This window comes from Dipodomys merriami, unplaced genomic scaffold (genome assembly GCF_024711535.1).
Source record: "Dipodomys merriami isolate MVZ:Mamm:240054 unplaced genomic scaffold, mDipMer1.0.p SCAF_5, whole genome shotgun sequence".
In the NCBI taxonomy this organism is placed as follows: Eukaryota; Metazoa; Chordata; class Mammalia; order Rodentia; family Heteromyidae; genus Dipodomys; species Dipodomys merriami.
The window spans coordinates 40,706,052-40,726,519 of NW_027206068.1; the positions used below are offsets into that span (position 1 = coordinate 40,706,052).

The 20,468-nt window shown below is 37.3% G+C and overlaps 2 protein-coding genes across 13 annotated transcripts in view; one reads left to right on the forward strand and one right to left on the reverse strand.

The window, feature by feature from the left end:
• The window catches only part of Akap9 (A-kinase anchoring protein 9), a 130,390-nt gene extending 115,151 nt beyond the window's left edge, over positions 1-15,239 (forward strand). For 10 of the 11 annotated variants that reach the window (XM_069996454.1, XM_069996460.1, XM_069996459.1 and 7 more), the window contains 11 exons: positions 106-256; positions 2,477-3,145; positions 3,345-3,553; positions 3,796-3,901; positions 5,298-5,480; positions 6,503-6,703; positions 7,716-7,948; positions 10,970-11,055; positions 12,141-12,267; positions 12,742-12,881; positions 14,693-15,239. In XM_069996454.1, the coding sequence (XP_069852555.1) occupies positions 106-256; positions 2,477-3,145; positions 3,345-3,553; positions 3,796-3,901; positions 5,298-5,480; positions 6,503-6,703; positions 7,716-7,948; positions 10,970-11,055; positions 12,141-12,267; positions 12,742-12,881; positions 14,693-14,730 (2,143 nt within the window). In that variant the 3' untranslated portion in view covers positions 14,731-15,239. The remainder of the gene's footprint in view (positions 1-105; positions 257-2,476; positions 3,146-3,344; positions 3,554-3,795; positions 3,902-5,297; positions 5,481-6,502; positions 6,704-7,715; positions 7,949-10,969; positions 11,056-12,140; positions 12,268-12,741; positions 12,882-14,692) is intronic. The other variant, XM_069996457.1, reaches the window with a different exon arrangement.
• Positions 15,240-18,052: 2,813 nt separating this feature from the next.
• LOC138809668 (lanosterol 14-alpha demethylase-like) overlaps positions 18,053-20,468 on the reverse strand; it is a 29,302-nt gene continuing 26,886 nt past the window's right edge. For both annotated transcript variants that reach the window (XM_069996466.1, XM_069996465.1), the window contains one exon: positions 18,053-18,312. In XM_069996466.1, the coding sequence (XP_069852567.1) occupies positions 18,134-18,312 (179 nt within the window). In that variant the 3' untranslated portion in view covers positions 18,053-18,133. The remainder of the gene's footprint in view (positions 18,313-20,468) is intronic.

The following is a 20,468-nucleotide window of genomic DNA, read 5'->3' on the forward strand; positions in this document are numbered from 1 at the left end:
CTGACCAAAAAACAAACAAACAAACATGCTTCAGCTTTTCATTGGTACCTAATTTCTCTCTATAAATATGTACTTAGATCAAAACTCATTTTTCTCTTGATTTAGGCTGGAAGTTAAAGATAAAACAGATGAAGTACACTTGCTTAATGATACTGTGGCAATTGAGCAAAAGAAATCAAGAGAGCTCCAGTGGGCTTTAGAAAAAGAGAAAGCCAAGTTGGGGCATAGTGAAGAGCGTGATAAAGAAGAGCTTGAGGTATTATCATCTTTGGCTTTATGTGTCTCTGGTGTATTTGATCTTCAGAATTTCCCCTGTGTAAATGATAAGCGGGGGGGGGGGGGGGGCGGTTACGTTGCATAACTAAGACAATAAGTGCATTTATTTTTAATTGTTACCCCTTCCCTCATTATCTCCCACTTACCCCTTCCTATTCCCCCACCCAAGCTGTATTAAGTTTTCACTGTGCATTGACTAGTACTGAAATGTTTATCTAACCTGTTCTGACTTAATGTAAATGACCATAATTTTTTTTATTTTGCTACATCCAAGAGTGCATATAGATTCGACCCTGAAATATGTTTTGGAGATGTGAGTTAATACACACACCATTTAATAAGTAAGAATGTCATGGCATTCTTTAGTGCAGAAGTAGTATGGGTTCCTGTTTTCTCCTAGTGAAGGTGAACAGGAATCTTTTTCTGGTACCTTGTCCAGTATTTTCTAACTGTGGTAATAAATAAGTGTTGCTAGCATTTTTGCCCCACCTCCCATCCATCCCTCCCTCTCTTTCCTTCCCTCTTTCCTTCCTTTCTTCCTTCTCCTTTTTTCCCCTCTTTCCTGTTTATTTAATTTCCACTGTGGTATCCCTGTTTAATTTCCACTGTGGTAAACTCCACATGAGTACATGTTACTGCTATACTACTAGTCTTTTTATTATTAAAAATTCTCATATAGTTTAAGTACTCTGTCCCTAACTCTGCCTTCCTTATAAGACCTATTATTTTTAGTTGGTAATACTGCCAAACACAGGTTTTTCAGGAACTCCTATCACTTTATATTAGGAACACATGTATTTTCAACTTTTTGTAAGAGAGAGAGAGAGAGAGAGTGTGTGTGTTTATGTGTGTTGGTAATGAGGATTAAACTCAGCACCTGGGAATTGTCCCTTAGCTTTTTCTCTCTAGTTTTGGTATTCTACCACTTTAGCCACAGCTCTACCTCTGACATTTGATGGTTAGTTGGAGATAAAATTCTCCTTCCCTGCATGGGCTGGCTTCAAACCATGGTACTCAGATCTCTAGACTACTCAATAGCTAGGATTACAGGCATGAACCACTAGCACACAGGTTTTATGTGTTGTTTTTAATAGTTTCGTGAATGAACCAAAATTTTTTTCTTTGAACAAAAAGGAAGCCACCCTGCAGGATATTGTAGTTGTTTGGTATCTCCATCATATTACTGATGGATAATGTTATTTTCTCATACTTACTTTACTAATAGTAAAGATTTGATATGATATTACATAAAAAACTCAATAGGGAACCCTTATTTCACATCCATGTGGCAGAAAAGTGTCTACACTAACTTAGATCCCTTTGTACTCATAAGTATTTGATTTATAAAAGAACTGGGTATTTTGAGGATGTAAAGAAATACATAGTAACTCCCAATTTTGATAAAAATGGAAAAGTTTTAATGAAAAAATGAGTAAATATAGGACTCAAATTTAGGTTTTTTCAAATATGGATAGAGGCTCACATACTTGAATGGTCCAATTGTATTTTCTACACTTAAAATCATACTTTAATTGGGAGTTAGAATTAAATGAGAACTAAAATATTGTGTTGCCTGAGAAATGTATAGTTTTCATCAGTAAAGTAGATCATATCACTTCAGCCTAAAAAAGAGAGTGATTATTAATACTGTGAGAATATAAGAATACTTACTTTTAAAAATTGTTACTAGCAGAAAAGTCCCCTGCTTCATATTTAGCCAGAGAAGGTTAACATTTTAAGAGAAAGATGTTATTTATTTTACCTATTTTTGTTAATATTCATTGATGAAAAATCAGTTAACTATCTAAAGAATTACAGTGTAGCTGGGCACCAATGGATTACACCTGTAATCTTAGCTACTCAGGAAGCTGAAATCTAAAGTTCACGGTTGAAAGCCAGCCTTAGCAGGAAAGGCTATGAAACTCTTTATCTCCAATAAACTACCAGAAAACCAGAAGTGGTGCTATGGCTCAAGTGGTAGAGCACTAGCCTTGAGCTGAAGAGCTGAGTGACAGTGCCCAGGCCCACAGTTCAAGCCCCATGACTGACAAAAATAAAAATAGAATTATAGTCTAACCCCTGAAAATGTAAGTTAACTGGATCACACACTTCCAATTTGGTATTAATAAAGGCATGGTTGTATACTTATAAAGTATTTTTAAGAATATTAACACAATTTCAATTTTATTTTCTCTTAAAGGATCTGAAATTTTCACTTGAGGATCAGAAAAAGAGAAATATTCAGTTAAATCTTCTTTTAGAACAACAGAAACAACTCCTTAGTGAATCACAGCAGAAAATAGAATCACAGAGAATGCTATATGATGCCCAATTATCAGAAGAGCAAGGTCGAAACTTAGAGCTTCAAGTACTTCTAGAGTCTGAGAAAGTTCGAGTTCGGGAAATGAGTAGTGCCCTAGACAGGGAACGGGAGTTACATGCACAGCTGCAAAGCAATGGGGATGGTGGGCAGCCTCGACCATCTTTGCCCACAGAGGACTTACTTAAAGAATTACAGAAACAGCTAGAAGAAAAACAAAATCACATCGTAGAATTATTAAATGAGACTGAAAAATATAAACTGGATTCCTTGCAAACAAGACAGCAAATGGAAAAGGATAGACAGGTTCATAGGAAGACATTGCAGACAGAACAAGATGCCAACACTGAGGGACAGAAAAAAATGCATGAGCTACAATCCAAAGTAGAAGATCTCCAGCGCCAGCTGGAAGAGAAAAGACAGCAAGTTTATAAGTTAGACCTTGAAGGAAAACGACTTCAAGGAATCATGCAGGAATTCCAAAAGCAAGAACTAGAACGAGAAGAAAAACGAGAAAGTAGACGCATTCTTTATCAGAATCTTAATGAGGTAAATTGGCTTTTTCTTTTTAAATATTTTAAAGTTTTTTTTAACTTTAAAACTTTGATCATAAAATTTTGATACTGCATTAAATTATTTAAATATTTCAACTGAAGTTTATAGGACTTTGGAAAATAATTATTCTTTAATAGAGAATATTAAATAATACTCATTTTTTTATTATTGCTGTCTTTTTCTAAATTGCCAGCCAACCACTTGGAGCATAATTAATGATCGAACTAGAAATTGGGTTCTTCAACAGAAAATAGAAGGAGAGACAAAAGAATCAAGCTATCCAAAATTGATTGAAATGAATGGAGGAGAAAGTGGCTATAATCATGAATTAGAAATGATCAGACAGAATCTTCAGCACGTGGATTTGAAACTTCAGCATCTAGCCCAGAAAGCCTCAAATAGGTTAAACATTTTATTTGGTCTTTGAAAATGGCATTCTTAGACATGCTAGCCAAGAATGGGGAATTTGTATTAGGAGATGATATAAAACTCCTGAATCTGCAAACAAGTAAAACCTTTGACACAGAGAAAAAGAACACTTGGCTTCAGGTTCCAGTGATAAGTGAAATGAGGCATTGTAGTTTTTAATGTGTGTAGTAAATGGTCCTGAAAAGATCTCTGATGTTTTTGTCTTTTTCTTGAAGACTACAGTTTGAAGCAGCAGATGATGAAGCTTTCATTTGGGTTCAAGAAAATATTGATGGAATTCTTTTACAACTACAGAAATTAATTGTCCAGTCAAGTGAAGAGGTAAGACTTTTTTAATGTTATTTATTAACAATAGGGTGCAAATTATGAATTAAGAATTGTTTTAGGGCTGGAAATGTGGCTTAGTGGCAGGATGCTTATTTAGCATGCATGAATCCCTGGGTGTGATTCCTCAGTACTACATAAACAGAAAAAACTCAAGGTGACACTGTGGCTCAAGTGGTAGAGTACTAGCCTTGAACAAAAGAAGCTCAGAGACAGTGCCCAAGCCCTGAGTTCAAGCCTCAGGACTGACTGGCAAAAAAGAAAAAAATTGTTTAAAACTATTGTATATGACTTTTCAAGTATCTGTGTGTATGTATGTCGGTATGTTGGTATGTATGTGTGTGTATGTGTATTCCTATTTCTCCAATAAGAGGAAAAGTTTGAGGGGAAATTAACTTTCATTATTGTTACTGAAAAACTTCATTGTCCCCCTAAGAGGCCAAGATTCTTGAGAGAGCATCCTACCTTCATCCACACTTCATGGAACTACTCTTCAAGTTCACTTAGTCTTCACTGTTGACTCATCTGATGAATCTTTTCACTCCCTATCTTTCTTGACTATGTAGCATTTGAATTTTGTTTTCTTTCTTTGCCTGTCCTGGGGCCTTTATCACAGGGTTTAGTGCGGTCCTTGAACTTTTTTTTAAAAAGGCTAGTCTACAATGATCCTATTATTTATGTTTCCCACATAGTTGTGCTGACAAGCCATGTACTAGCACACCCTGCTTTACTGGTTGAGATGTGGCTTACAAAGTTTTTGCCAGAGCTGGACCCAAACCATTACCTTCCCTATCTTAGCCTCCCAAGTAGCTAGGTATACAAGCATGAGCCAGTAGGCTATTGCCTAATAAAATCCTGTGGTTGTAAAGACCCTTTAACTTGTGGTACAGGCTTATATTTTCAGTTTGTTACTAGACCTCTTTTGTAGGAAAGTGACCCCTTAAGAACTTAGCAGGCATATTCTAAACTGAGCACCATCTTCCTTTTATCTTTCCTGACGCAGACCCTGTGTGCCCTTGCCTCCCTGTCCTCTGTACGTAGGCATTGCTCCAGGCTTCCAGTGTTTCTTATATGGAACTTTACTTCACACATACTACAAAAGGAATCTTTAGGAACACATATATTTATTTGAGTCATGCTCCTATCTGAAGACTTTCAGGCCCTCCATTATCTTCATTTAAGGCTGTTACATTTTATGAAAATGATGTGACACTGTCTCACCAGCAACTTATAGCAGCATACTCTTGCATAAGCTCTGTGCCTCCTAAGCACATGTAAATGTGCTCTCTCTTAGACTTTCTGTGTCCTTTCCTAGCTTCTTTCCTACCTGGAAAATTTCTCCCTATGACTTAACCATGCATAGTTATGTGACCTTATGCCACTATTTTTCCAGCCTAGATTCATGGCCCCCAATACTTCTTGTGGCTCACTGACTGAAAGACTACTGAGACAAAATGCTGAGCTGACAGGACATATCAGCCACCTGACAGAAGAAAAGAATGATTTGAGGAACATGATTATGAAGCTGGAGGAGCAGATCAGGTGTTACCGACAGACAGGAGCTGGGATAGATTATGTACGTTATTTTCACTGGTAGTGAAAAGCTAGTTTTTGCTATCTAGTTTCACTTTTGAAACTTGATATAAAAATATCAAGTGTCTGACTCTCAGGAAGCTCTATGAATTGTTATAGAAATGACGGGAATAATAATTGCTATTCTTGGGGACCTTCTCTCTTCTAGACTCTGGGTTATATACATACAGAATCTAATCCCCAGTAAGCCTTTCATGCAAGAAACCAAGATCTGTCTCCAGAACAAATGACAGATACATGTAAAGAAACTCTCCAATGTGATTCAGTGAAAAATGGCTTAAATTATACATTTCACTCTGAGGACTTAAATTTTCCCACTTAAAAAAAAACTATAAAATAATTAGATTCTATTTAAGTGGGAAAGACCAGTGAGACAACTATGTAATTAAATAAATTGTAACATGTTTACTAGCTTCCATAGAAATTCTGCTTCTCTGTGTACATTCAGGGTTATTTCTTCTTCATTTCAGGCTCCGTATCCTTTTGACTAGATTTGACAAGAGACTTGGTCTGTCAAGTCCCTCGACTTTTTATTCAGTGCTCAACTATATCTGCTAAACTTTCTTTGTCCTTTCTGCAAGGACACAAAGGACATTGAGTTGAAAAGCTAGTCTCTTCAGCAAAGGACTACATACTTAGAGATTGGGAATATTCTTTCATGTCAGTAGTGATTGGCTCTGAGCTCTCTCTGACTGAGGTTAGAAAGCCAAGAGTAGGTATCCAACATAAGGATCCCTCGAGGAGGAGGCTACAATGCTTGATAAGAAATGTACTCATTATCTTGCCCATGTAATTGTAACCCCTCTGTACAGTATTTTCACAATAAAAAAAGGATACCTTGAATATGTTTAATTCACATTCTTATATAAATTTTGTTCTTAAAAACCATACATGTCCTAACTGATAAAGTACCTGTCTAGCAAGTGCAGAGGCCTCAGTTCAAACCCTTCAATCAGCTCCACCCCCAAAAAACAAAATTATATAAGTAAGCTGTGGTCTCTCCAGTCTTCTAGGTTTGCATTTGGTGGTAGTGCCAACATTGAAGCCATTGTTGCTTCTGAAAAAGAAGTATGGAACAGAGAAAAATCAGTTCTCCAGAAATCCTTGAAAAGGGCAGAAGCAGAAGTGTGCAAACTGAAAGCTGAACTACGAAATGATACGCTGTTGCAGAATCTGAGCCCTGACTCTGAACATGTTGCGCTAAAGGTAGGAAACCTGTCCATCCCTTTTTGGCTTGTTTCATCTCTCTGTCACTTTAATTGAACAATCTAAAGATACATGCAGGTTCAGGCTGTCTCTATATAGTCTGTGTCATGATTGCAAGGCCTCTCTAGCTGTACACAGGAGGTTGTAGAGATGGGCTGGGACTAGATTATGCTCCATTGATTGTCACAGTATCATCATCCAGAGTTCTCTTGGTCATGCTTCCCATAGTTCCTTCCCAAAAAACAGGTAGTATCCTTTAACTTTTATCTTTCAACAAAAACACTACTGCCATCCATGTAAGAGCATTGTGCGACTAAAAGACAGGAGTCTTTCTGCCTAGCCTACCCAAATTTTTAACATAATCGGTTCAGCTAAAGTATAACACAAAGAGGTAAAATATTTGGAATTAAATATTCCCTATTAAATATGGAGTAAACAAACATGACTTACAGGAACAAAAATACTAATAAAAAAGCTAGATAGATAAATGAACATAACAATAAAAACATCTCTAATAAATATAAATAAAGAAAACTTGTATGATAATAGGGTAACAAACAACATTTGCATTAAATAAAAATATAGACTAAAATCTGAAATAAATAACAAGCATAACTATAAGATTGATATTCATACTCATTGACCAAAAGAAGAAAAATACAGAGACTAATCCTTTATCTTAATTTTCAGCTTTGCTAATAATGTGGACCACCTAGAATTCTACAGGTTGGGGAAAGAGAAGGAGAGAGAGAGAGAGAGAGAGAGAGAGAGAGAGAGAGAGAGAGAGAGAGAGAGTGTGTGTGTGTGTGTGTGTGTGTGTGTGTGTGTTTGCTGGTATTTGAACTAAAGACCCTATGTCTTGCTTTGTTTTTTTTTTACTCAAAGCTGCTGCTCTACTATGTGAGCCATACAGACACTTATGCAACTATTTTTAAAGAAGTCTAAGTAACTTCCCCTCAAGGACAATTTAAATGACTTCTATGTCTTAATGTTCCCCCTCTATTAAATGTAGAGAATTTATGGAAAGTACTTGAGAGCAGAAAGTTTCCGCAAAGCTCTCATTTATCAGAAGAAGTACTTGCTGCTGTTACTGGGTGGGTTCCAGGAATGTGAGGAGGCCACCCTGGCACTGCTCGCCCGCATGGGGGGACAGCCAGCCTTCACCGACCTAGAGGTGATCACCAACCGCCCAAAGGGCTTCACCAGGTTTCGTTCTGCTGCCAGAGTGTCCATTGCAATTTCCAGGTAAGTCCTCACAAGAAAACTCATTTTATTAACAGATTCTCCCAATGTAACTTTACATGATTGGAACATATTAACCACCACTGAAATATGTGCTTATTTCTCTCTGAGGATCTCATTCTTTTAGCATAGTTTCCATTATTTAATTTATTTATTTACTTATTTATTTACTTATTTATTTATGTCAGTCCTGGGGTTTGAACACAAGATAGGCCTTACACTTGCCAGACAAGGGCTCTATACTTGATACCCCAGTCCTTTATGCTTTACCCTTCACAGAGAGATCTTGGTTTGGTTTGGTAGACTGTAATGCTCCTATCTGGTCTCCTGCGTAGCTGGGATTTGAGATATGAGCCACCATGTTTGAGTTGTGGATTGTGATAGGGTCTCACTTTTGTTTAAGGTAGCCTGAAACCAGGATCTTCCCAACCTCCACCTCCCAAGCAACTGAGATTATAAACATGAGCAACCACATGCTGTGGTAGCAGGGATTCTTTACACTGTACTGTGTAAATCCTCTGAAATGGGACATTCCAAATAACATGCAGCTGGTGACTCAGCTTATATATCCAGCCTGCATTCTTTTTTTATTATTAATTCCAAAGAAGCCCATGAATATATAGTTGAGATCATTAAAGGGAAAGTTTCTGCAAAATTGCTCTTTAGGCTACTGTACACTCCATTTCAGTGCTGAAATAAGTCACACATAGTACCCAACATAGAAAGCCCTGACCTCACTCTGCATTTAGATACTAAGCTATAGGGCTTGAGGCTTTGCTGGTGCTGTCACTGTTTCCCTAGTAATCCCAGGCTAGAAACTTGCTCTGGGTTCTCTGTGGTTAAAATGGAGGCTTAGCCCAATGTAGTCTTGGCCTGGCCAGTCTATATACCATACACCTAGGCTTCTCTTAGGACCCCCTCCCTTGTGGGCCAAAGGAATTTTGCTTTGCAAAAAATGCTATGATCAGATCAGGTTATATCTGATGCTTCATCAGGGACTTTTGCTCTGCTTTTCTTCACTTAGTTTCTTTGAAGTATACACTACAATTTCTGAACTGGCAGCTGTCTGAAATTACTAGTCCATATTCTAAGTTCACAGATGAGGAGACTGAGATGGATGAGGTTACAAAGCCAGTAGACCAAGTCCCAAAAGCAATCCTGGGCCAAAAAAACAGTAGTTCTGGCAGTATAACAATACAAGACTTAAGGGCAGGGGAGGTGGCTCAGTGGTAGAGCGCTTGCCTTGCATGCATGAGGCCTTGGGTTCGATTCCTCAGCACCACATAAGCAAAAAAGAAAAAAAGCCGGAAGTGGCGCTGTGGCTCAAGTGGTAGAGCCCTAGCCTTGAGCTTAAGAGCTGAGGGACAGCGCCCAGGCCCAGAGTTCAGGCCCCACGACCGGACCCCCCAAAAAAAATACAAGACTTAAAACTTTACTACAGAGCTGTAGTAATAAAAATAGCTTGGTACTGGCACAAAAATAGGCCTGAGGACCAATGGAACAGAAGACCCAGAAACAAACCCACAGACTTACAACCACCTAATATTTGACATGCATGATTTCTCTCATTTGTGGAAATTAGATCTAATTTATAAATATATGAGTAATTATGTATTGAATCATATGCAAGTGTTCACAAACATATTGACCAAAGTATGGTATTTACAGAGGTGAATTCGAGTGATGTGAATCCTTAAAGAAACTAACAAGTACTTTCAACAGCAACTTGTACTTGAAAGGTGGGGGAAGGCCCATGGAAGGTGGGGAGGCAAATGAAGAGAGGAAGTGGGGAAAATGCAGTCACAGTATTCAATGCCTAGCCATGAAGACACTAGGAACATGGAGGGTAGTGAGATGGGGAGGGATGGGGAAGATGATAAAAGGAGTGTTATCAATCAACATGCATTGTTCTTATAAACTAACATACTGAATGGTCACCCTTTTGTATAGCTACTTTACTTTTTAAATTTTAAGCTAGTAGGGCTAGGCACTGGTGGCTACCTGTAATCCTAGCTACAGGAGGCTCAGATCAGAAAACTGAGGTTTGAAACCAGCCATGGGAAAGTCCATGAGACCCTTATCTCCAGTTAACCACTAAAAAATGGAAATGGAGCTGTGGCTCAAGTGTAGAGAGCTAGAATTGAATAATAAAAACTCAGGGACAGTGCCCAGGTCCTGAGTTCAAGACCCAGGAAGCTAGTAGGACCAGCCAGTTCTCTAAACCACAGCTCAGGTTTTATCTTAGTGTTAGGTTGTTTACTTTCCTGCCTCTTTCATTCCACATTGTAGTTTCACATTCTCCAGTTGGATAGGGTAATCAAAGTAAGTGCTGACACATACTCTGATTGACAAAATAGACCTCATACCTGCCTAAAAAACCTTCAGGCCACTCACTTTTTAGAGACAGAAGTAGACTCAAACTTTGAAGACACAAATGAGAGGTCACAAGAATTAGTAATTTTGAACAGAGAAATTGAGGCTCCATGAGGTAAAATGCGCTACTGGAAGACTTCCATTCTATTTTTTTGGCACCCTTATCAAAAATTAGGTGACTATAAGTGTGCAGGTTCATTGCTGAGTCTTCAGTTCTATTGCATTGGTTCTCAGGTCTGTTCTTCTGCCAGTACAAAGCTATTTGATTACTATGCCTAAAGGACTTTTCTTTTCCACTCATGTGTCTTTCTTTCTCCACTTTTTTCTCCCTTTATTGTCTTCTTTTTTCCCACGTTTTCTTTGTTCATCTACTTTTCCCTGTCTCCTTTTGCTCTAGATGTTTTTAGGCCCCTTTCATCCCTGAAGCTAGAAATTTAGGAGGACAACACTAGATTTTTTATTGCCTCTTGGGAAGTGGGTGAAGGGAGCTTTTAGCCTTGTTCTTTTCTTCCAGTTGATTGTTCTGTAAACCACAGGGGCATTTATGTAGTTTAGGTGAAGCAATTGTGATGATGTTGTACATTGTTCATATTCCATACAATTTATCTTCTATACATGTGCTGCTAAATGTTATGTTGGCATCTTTTTTAGGATGAAATTTTTGGTTCAGCGGTGGCATCGAGTCACAGGTTCGGGTTCCATCAATATTAACAGAGATGGTTTTGGACTGAATCCAGGTGAAATCCAATAGTGTATTTTCTTAGAACTCTCTGAAATCTCTGCATGTATAATGACTTCCAAATATAAATTCTTAAGCCATTGTTATCCAAAACAAGCCTAAGTAACAAGGCTGAAGGCTCATCATTTCAAGAATATCAATAGCCTATTTAAAGGAGCACTTAGTTTGAATTATGCTTTATTCATGTAGTCTCCCAGCACTGTGGTGGACACACAGTTACTCTTATTTCCACTGGTAAGATGAAAAGCTGAGCCAGAAAAAATATATGTCTTTTGTTCCAGATTAGCTATCAGGGAAGTAGTGGAGCCAGATCTAGAGGCTGCCTGCCTTTCCAGCCTCGTTCTCCTTACAGTACATTTAAGTATGGTTCAAGAGAGAGTATTTGTTAGTCTACTGAAAGACTTAAGGGTTGAGGCTTCATAATTTAACAATGTACAGCTTCTGAGTTTACTAATAGGCTACATAATTATGATAAGTTACAATTCCTTCTCTGTGCCCCTAATAGAAAGTCCTGTATTTTGGACATTACAGGGGTGAGGCTGAGGTCAAAAGCTGAAGAACACAGAGTTCTCTCTCAGGCACTGTGGACCCACAGTATGGCTCTGAGTCACCTGCAGCTCCCAGGAACTGAGCTGTAGGGAACATTTGCTACCTGAATATAGTCTGAAAGACACTGAAACAGCCAAGATTTTTGCCACAGGTTTTTCTTGTGTATTAAAAGTTAACAAATCTTGATTGCAAGGCTTTTTTTCCCCTATAAAGGTCAGAATATAGTGGTAAAAGGACACAATTGTATCATATTAATTAATTTTATCCACACTATATTTTGCCTCAAACCCCTCCCCTCAGTCTTATAAAGAGGTTTTTTTAAAAAGAAAATTTTCCTATTTCCTTCAAAAGTGAATTCCAGATACCAGAGAGTCATGTTCAGAGAAAAACCCCGTTTGAAAATCTGAAAGGCAGATTATTGTCTGCACTATTCCTTTCTTTGAGCAAAATTAATTGAAACTGTTGTAGACCTTTTTACGCATGTTTAATGGTTTCTTTTTATTTTTTACAATGGTATATTTTGTATTACTTTAGGTAATGAAAAGACTGACTCGTTTTATCATTCTGGTGGGCTGGAGCTCTATGGAGAACCAAGACACACAACATACCGGTCAAGATCAGATCTGGACTATCCTAGGTCTCCTTTGCCATTTCAAAATAGGTAAAAATCTCATCAAACCTGCCTGGTGTGTAAATACATTAACATTTGAGTCATACACACCATTAGAGCTTTGACTTCTGCGTATTGCAATAGCTAGACATATTTTACATAACCTAAGATTCAGTGTCATCATTTTTGAGTTTATAAATGGCTTTTAAGGGTTTATAAAACAAGTGACCAAGTGTTAGTTAATATATGTTGTGGTTAGGGATTTGGAAAAATATTGACTAACCTTCCTACTGGCCATTAGGAAGCCATTACAATCCACACAGAGGAAGCCTTTCTACTAGGACCTCTGGCAGCCTTTGCACTAGGCATTCTTATGATGGCTCAGGGGATATATTGAAGTCTCATTTCTTTGTCCTCTCAAACTTAGAAGCATAGGGAGGGGAGTTGGAAAGAGAGGGATGGAACTAGGTTGGTAATTTAGTTCCATGGGATCATTTGGATTCATTACATACTTTTAATCCTTAGGTATCCAGGCACTCCAGCTGATTTAAATCCTGGTTCCCTAGCATGTTCTCAGCTTCAGAATTACGATCCCGACAGAGCCCTGACAGATTATATCACTCGACTAGAAGCACTGCAAAGAAGACTTGGAACTGTACAGTCAGGTACTATTTTTAACCACTTCAGCAGTAGTACCAGAGAGCTATACCCAGAGCTCATTTGGTTTTTGAAACTCCTTACTTTCATAGTTTAGGATAATCCAGTCCTCTAATTCAATACACAGCTACCAAATTAAGTCAAAACTCTGTAAGTAACAGAGAAATTGACATTAAAAAATTTAAGTCATGGTTTATCATCTCCATTGCTGCTTTCTCCAAAGAATGATTCTGTATTATCTTCATTAACAAACAGGTTAAATAACATATACCTGGTGCAAGGGATGCTGAAGCTTTGCTCTAGCATGGAAGAAACCTATAAAGGCATGCAAATAAGGGTGTTGAAAAGTAGTTGCCTTAAGCATGTACCTTGTCCCCTCTACCTTACCCTTTTTATGACATCCAAAAAAAATCCCACTTAAAAACTTTCTAAGAATAATCTTTTATTTCTCCTATGAAAAATACACCTGAAATGTCGAGTCCCTGATCATAGTGAGCAAAGGTCTTTTCCTTATTTCTTTACAATTCCTTCCTGATCCATACTCACCTCAGTTGACATGATTGTGCTTTTCAACTTTTATAATTTGTCTATTAAGGACAGTTTTTTCTACTAAACTCACAAACTGTGGACTAAAAGAAGTTACATTAGTAGCCTTCTAAGAAATTTCTTTCTTTCTTGTTTTTTTGATACCAGCCCTGGGGATTGAACTTGGTACATGGGCATTTGTCCCTGAGCTTTTTTTTTTCCCCTCAAGGCTAACCCTCCACCACTTCACCCACAACTCCACTTTGGCCTTTTGGTAGTTTGTTGGAGATCGAGTCTCATAGACTTTCCTGCCTTGGCTGGCTTTAAACATCAATTTTCAGCCCTCAGCCTCCCGATTAGCTAAGATTACAGGCATAAGCCACTGGCACTAGCCTAAAGAGTCCTTTTTTAACCCAATTTGTAGTTTAATTTAAAAGAAAAAAAGAACAATAACTTTGTGTGGTATCTGAGTTTCACTTTTTTTGTGTGTACTTGGCTTTTTATTTAAGCAGCTGTGTTGCTTAAGGCAGATTATTCAATACCCAAGATTTCTCAGGACATATGAAATAGAATGCCCACTCTCACCAGCACTTCCTCTATTATCATTTACTTTACTTACCTACTATGGAGCTGGTCATGATAACTTTGAAATAGATGTTCAAAAACATTTAACATGGGTGCCAGTAGCTCACACCTGTAATCCTAGCTACTGTGGAGGCGCTGAGATCTAAGGATCATGGTTCAAAGCCAGCCCGGGCAGGAATGTACATGAGACTCTTATCCCCAGTTAATCATCAGAAAACTGGAAGTCACCATATGGCTCCAGTGCTAGAGTGCTAGCCTTGAGCTGAAGAGTTCAGGGACAGCACCCAGCCGTTCAAGCCCCATGACCGGCCACAAACAAAAATTAAAAATCAATGCAAATAATTGCAGCCTCCTCCTTTGTTTACCCTTCACATCCCTTCCCAGCCTCCCCCCTCCTACCCCCCTGTTAAAGGTCTTTGAATAGAAATATTTGTTTTGAAATTTCTGGTAGTCTCTCCACCAAAACCATGTCAAATAAACTTGCAATCATTGAAACTAAAAAAAAAAATCAATGCAAATATAAGATATTTTAATGAAAAAAGGCTATTTTATTTTCCAGAACTGAGAACTAAACTCACAGCCTTTCCCTTGGCAGGCAAGACCCCAGGCTATTTTTCCATGGAGCATAATAGTAATAGCGGGCCCTATGTGCTAACATAGGTATCATTCTAATTTGCAGTCATTTAAATGTCCTGTTTTTCTCTTGCAGGTTCCAATACACAGTTTCACACTGGCATGAGAAGATAATCGTTTGAAACTTTAATGCTTGACATGTTTTAAACAAATTCCCTTTTGTAAATCAATGGCTCTTTTGTGCTTTTGTATTGTGAATATTCAATGGGACCAATACAAACACAGCTTCTGATTGTAGACAAATCCCTTGCCCAGCCCAGGAAAACAAACTGGAGTTTGTACATACAAGCATTGTGTATGTAGTCATGCACAATAATCATTGTTACATGTATATGTGTGGAATGCTAATTTAAATGATTAAATTATAAACCTGTGTATTTATCAAATGGGTGAACAGATCAAACTTTTGCAAATTACGATACTGCTGAATGTGTAGCTTGCGGTGTCCTGCACTTTTCTTACAAGGCTACTGAAGTTACATGTTTCTGCCTAATAGATTTGCTACTGGTGATAAGGACAGAACTTATCACTTGTAGAGACTTATTTTTGTATAACGGTAGAAGTTTTGAATTTTATGGGGTATTTTGTCAAGTACTGAAATAAAAATGACTTCACCATTTTCACCATACTGTATTTGATCTGTCTTCCTTTTCAGCAAAGCTGTAACAGGTGCATATCATCCTGTTACTTATCCCACCTGGGCAGGACTTAGGGATTCAGAACTTTGTTGAAATCTGTGTTAGGGTTTTTCTATCCCGTAGTGAAGAAGAAAGCTTTTCATGTGCCTTTGTCTCAACTTCCCAGCTGTAGATATGTGTTGGTATTTCCATAATCAAATATAAATTTGCTGTTATTACTTCTATCTAAGATGTTTCCTCACAAATTTGTGATCTTTTGCTGAAAGAATCTGAAATTTTTATTAATCACACTATAGCAAGTTCACCACAAGATTCTTGTTCTCCAAACCAAATCCAGATTGGGAAGCTCTCACAGAGATAATAGAGTGTTTGGGAGTGGGGAGCAGTAAAGGCTTAAACCAGGCAAGGCAGATGCTGTACTCTTTGAGCCACGCCTCTAGCTCTTTGGGTCCTGGTTATTTTTCAGATAAGGCCCTCACTTTTTCCTAGATCACCAACCTTACACTTATACTTCCTATGTAGCTGAGATGACTATGTGTACCACCACACTCAGCTGTTGGTTGAAATGAGGTATCATAAACTTTTGCCCAGACTACCCTCAAACTGAGACTTTCCCTATCTCTGTTTCTTAAGTAACCAGGATTAGAGGTCCAGACCAGCACTTCTTTTTGTCTAGTCTTTCCTAAAAACATTAGTAATAGCCAGGCACTGGTGGCTCACGTCCGTAATCCTAGCTACTCAGAAGGCTGAGATCTGAGGATCACGGTTCAAAGCCAGCATGGGCAGGAAAGTCCATGAGACTCTTATCTCCAATAAACCACTAGAAAACCAGAAGTGGCACTGTGGCTCAAGAGGTAGAGAGCTGGCCTTGAGCTGAAGAGCTCAGGGACAGCGCCCAGGCCCAAGCCTAGAATTCAAGCCCTATGACCGACCAAAAAAAGAAAACTTCAATAATATTTATTGATTACATTTAGAGGCTTTTTCTTCTTACTGGATGTTCTGTGGTTTGTATTAGCACAATAGACATGACTGCAAGTTGTACATTCTTGGAAATTGCAATTACTTAAATTTCTTGTAGCAGCAGCTAGTCTCCAGTAAGAGAAATTCTAGAAATAGCAAGGGTGTTCTAAAACAGCTTAAGGAGCAGTTATAGACAGAACGCTTTTTTTTTTTTTTTTTTTTTTTTCTTATGTGGTGCTGAGGAATTGAACCCAGGGCCTCAGGCATGCAAGGCAAGCACTCTACCACTGAGCCATCTTCCCAGCCCGACAGAACGCTTTTAATAGCAAACATGGTTGCCATTCAAGGCTGTCCTGCTATCGAGCCAGAAGAAGAAAAAAAGCAGGTGGGCAAGTAGTCTACAAATGAGTGCCTCTGCAATCACTGCTATTCAGGTGTATCAATAATTAGTGTACAAAGTCTGAATCTTGCCTAGCACGCACAAGGTCTAAGCCCTTAGTACTTTAAAAACAAAATCCTTTGAAAGTGAATTCACTAAACAAGACTGATCGTTTTTCAGAGTCTGGATGTTTTTTGTGCCACAAATCTCTCTCGATCTCTAGTGAGAATAAAGATCCCACCTCAAAATAATGCCAAAGAAACTACAGTCAACTCTTTTTTAAATTTAATATAATTGAAACATTAAATACAATCTAGCAGTAGGCAATATAACTACATAAACTTCAACATGAGAGTAAAATATACTTCAATAAATCTCTATCATCTATAATTTGTTATGAAAATAGTTGTGATTTATACTGACAGATTCACAAGGCACTACACTAAGAAGGAAGTACTAAATTACAGTTAGAAGTTAGTGTAAATAAAGATGTAATTTTTCCCATCTATGTTCCTATTTCATGAACACTATTCAATGAAGTAAATACTACAGATTCATGAATAAAAGTTGTTTAAATGGTGGACTAAGATGTGGGCCACCAGACCCAGCAAGATAAAATAGTTTATCTAGTAGTAACAGAGGACAGGTGGCTGATATTGTTAGGCTCCAGTTACGTCGTGAGTTAGGTCAATTCCTGAATACTGAATATGACCAGTGGACCATCTCCCAAAGACCCTGCTTCCTATTACCTTATCTTCAAGTTGATCTTCAATCTTACTTTAACTGTTCAACAAAACTTGTAATAAAACCCTAGTTGTGTTCTGGAGACAGTGAAGGAAACAACATTGAGTAAATAATAAAAACAAAATTCCCTAAGGATTTGATTTTGGAATTTGACACAAATGCGGTCTTGTGAAACCAGATGCATATTTATTACACATAAGCACTATTTAGTATTAGTGTATTGTTTTTAGGAAATATGTTTATGTAGGCATGGCCCTAGATCTCTCAATGTCATATAGCAAGGCTTCAAATAAAATTTTCAAAGGACATACTTTTCTATAGCAAAGCTCCATCACTGCTGAATATTATTGTATCAAAAAATAGACTACACCTATACCTAAGGCTTTAACTGTCAGTATTCCCACCCACCCCATCTTTATATACAAAAAACACTCCAGGTAAATGAATTACTTAGGCTTTTTGAAGTATTTCACTAGACTTTTATACTAAGAGCTATTTGTACTTTTAAAACTGAAACCTGGAAACTACCATTTAAAATCTGTCACCTAAATCCCCTAAAAAAATTTTATTAATGAATGTAACGTCCTTAAAGTACATAGTTTCAAAACTGTTAGAACACTGTTTCAATACCATTGACTTAAAAGTATGATTCAGTTAAGAAATCTTCAAATCCTACTGACCTTTAGAATTGCACACTCAAAAGTATTACACAGAGTTGTTTCATAAACTTTATTCTCTTCAAATGCCTTCGCATCTTTACAGTGATGTGTTACATGTTAGTTCCCTGCAGCCTTTTTCATTTTGATCTTCGTTTGTAACGGATTACTGGGTTTTCAGGGGTGTGAATCATGGTTGTATAATTCACAGTGGGGAAATACCCATCAATGAGATCAAATTCATATAAACGGAGCATAGTGGACCAAATTGTCTTAATTTGAACATAAGCAAAATTTTCCCCAATACAACGATGACGTCCTGTTGGATAAAAGAAGTTTCATTAGTCAGTTTTAAATACTTTAACATAGAGTGAAATTTAAAATCAATAACACATGTACAAATAATGAAAGTAAATTATTTTCTATCACATAAAATAAGGATGTAAATAGTTAATTGAACATCAGTGGAAATTTTCAGTGTTCTAAGCAAATGTCATTTGACTATTACTTTTCCAATGATGTTTTTTAGAAATTTAACAAGAAGGTTTTCATCATAAGATAGTGATCTAGACTTAGAATGTACTAGAATATTCTCACTTCCTGTCCCATAAGAACTCTACTATTAAAGTCAATATGAACATACTAAAAAAAAAAAGTCAACTGTCATTACAAATGATTGTGGAAGGTGAAAGGACTTAATAAACCCATAATAACAAACTGAGTTCAAAATTTAGAAGGTCAATCACACAAGTTGAGAAGATAATGCTCAAATGCAGAGAAAAACTCAAGAGCCTAGGATTTCTAAAACAATTCTAAAAATAAACCATACTAGACAACTTAAGTTGAATTGAAGTTTGACTTCCTGACTATAGGTTCAGTAACCAAGACAGCATGGTACTGGACAAGGAGCAACAAACAGACCTGTGAGACAGGGCAGAAAGCTCAAAAATGCTTAGGTGTTTATTTGGTTATCAACACAAGTGCTGAACAATCCAGTGAAGAGTCTTCATAGGGGTGGGGTAGGGGAATCAATTCCTACTTAATGCCTTTTTAAAATAATCATTGGAGCTGGGCACTGGTGGTCATGCCTATAATCCTAGCTATGCAGGTGGTTTAAAATCTGAAGATGGTGGTTCTAAGCCAGCCAGGGCAGGAATCTCCAATTAATCACCATAAAACTAGAAGTGGCCCTGTATCCCTACCTTGGACAGAACCTGTTTTACATTCTTCTCATACATTTTGTTAGTATGTAATATTAAAAGAGGTTTCACCATGGTATATCACAATGTATATACTGTATTTTAATCATATCAGTCCTCTTACTCTTGAAAAGATGAGAGAAAAGATTATTTTTAGGTTAATTTTGGCAGCCAACTAGAAATATTCTAACTGAATTAACAAAGGAGTTGATAAGATCTGAAGATTAAGGAAACATAACATCATGAAAATGAGTGCACTTATATGAACCAATATAGAAAGATAAACAGCATTTAGAAGTTTAGAAAGGAGTCCTCTCTTGTGTTATAGAATTTGGGCCTCAGAATTAATATATTGTTATTAACATAATAACTTAATAATCTTAAGATCCTTTGCTATATTATATATCACATTATTAAATTTATTTTCATAACTACAGATCTAAAATTCTTGAAGTTCTTTATATTCTCATTTACATAACAAAAAGTCATCTGACATTATAAAAGCCACAGAATAGAGTACCGATAGAGAAATTATTGGTCTCTGTGATTATTTTGGGATCCTTCTAGAAATGCTTGACTAAAACTCCACTTATTTCTGTGTGCAAACCTACACACAGCTTTCTCAGATTTAAAAACCATATAAGAATATTCAGAAAGACAAAAATATTGACTAACACTTCAGAAAGGCTTCAATTATAAAAGCAGCCTTTGCTCTCTTCTGAATACTAATAAAGTTATATTTAACCTGACATAGCTCCCTAAATGGTGTGCTAACTCCAATGTTTCTTTAATTTTTAATTGTCATTATAAGAGTGATGAAAGATGGGTTAGTTGCATAAGTCAGAATTGATTTAACAGAATTCACAGAGGTCCCTAAATAATATAAGGGAAAATACAAGTACACTATAAAAATTAGAACTAAGTTAAAAGGTATTAAAGTATTAAAAGTATAAAAGAGATTAAAAAGGATTACAAGGATTTATAGAACAATTCCCCGTGAATAAATGAGTTACATTTTGGGTTTCTTTGTTATTTGTTTTTTGTTTTTGTTTTTTTGTCGGAAGGCTTGAACTCTGGGCCTGGATGCTGTCCCTCAGCTCTTCAGCTCAAGGCGAGCGCTCTACCACTTGAGCCACAGTGCCACTTTCGGTTTCCTGGTGGTTTATTCGAAATAAGAGTTTCACATACTTTCCTGCCTGGGCTGGCTTTGAACCACGATCCTCAGATCTCAGCCTCCTGAGTAGCTAGGATTAGAGGCATGAGCCACCGGCACCTG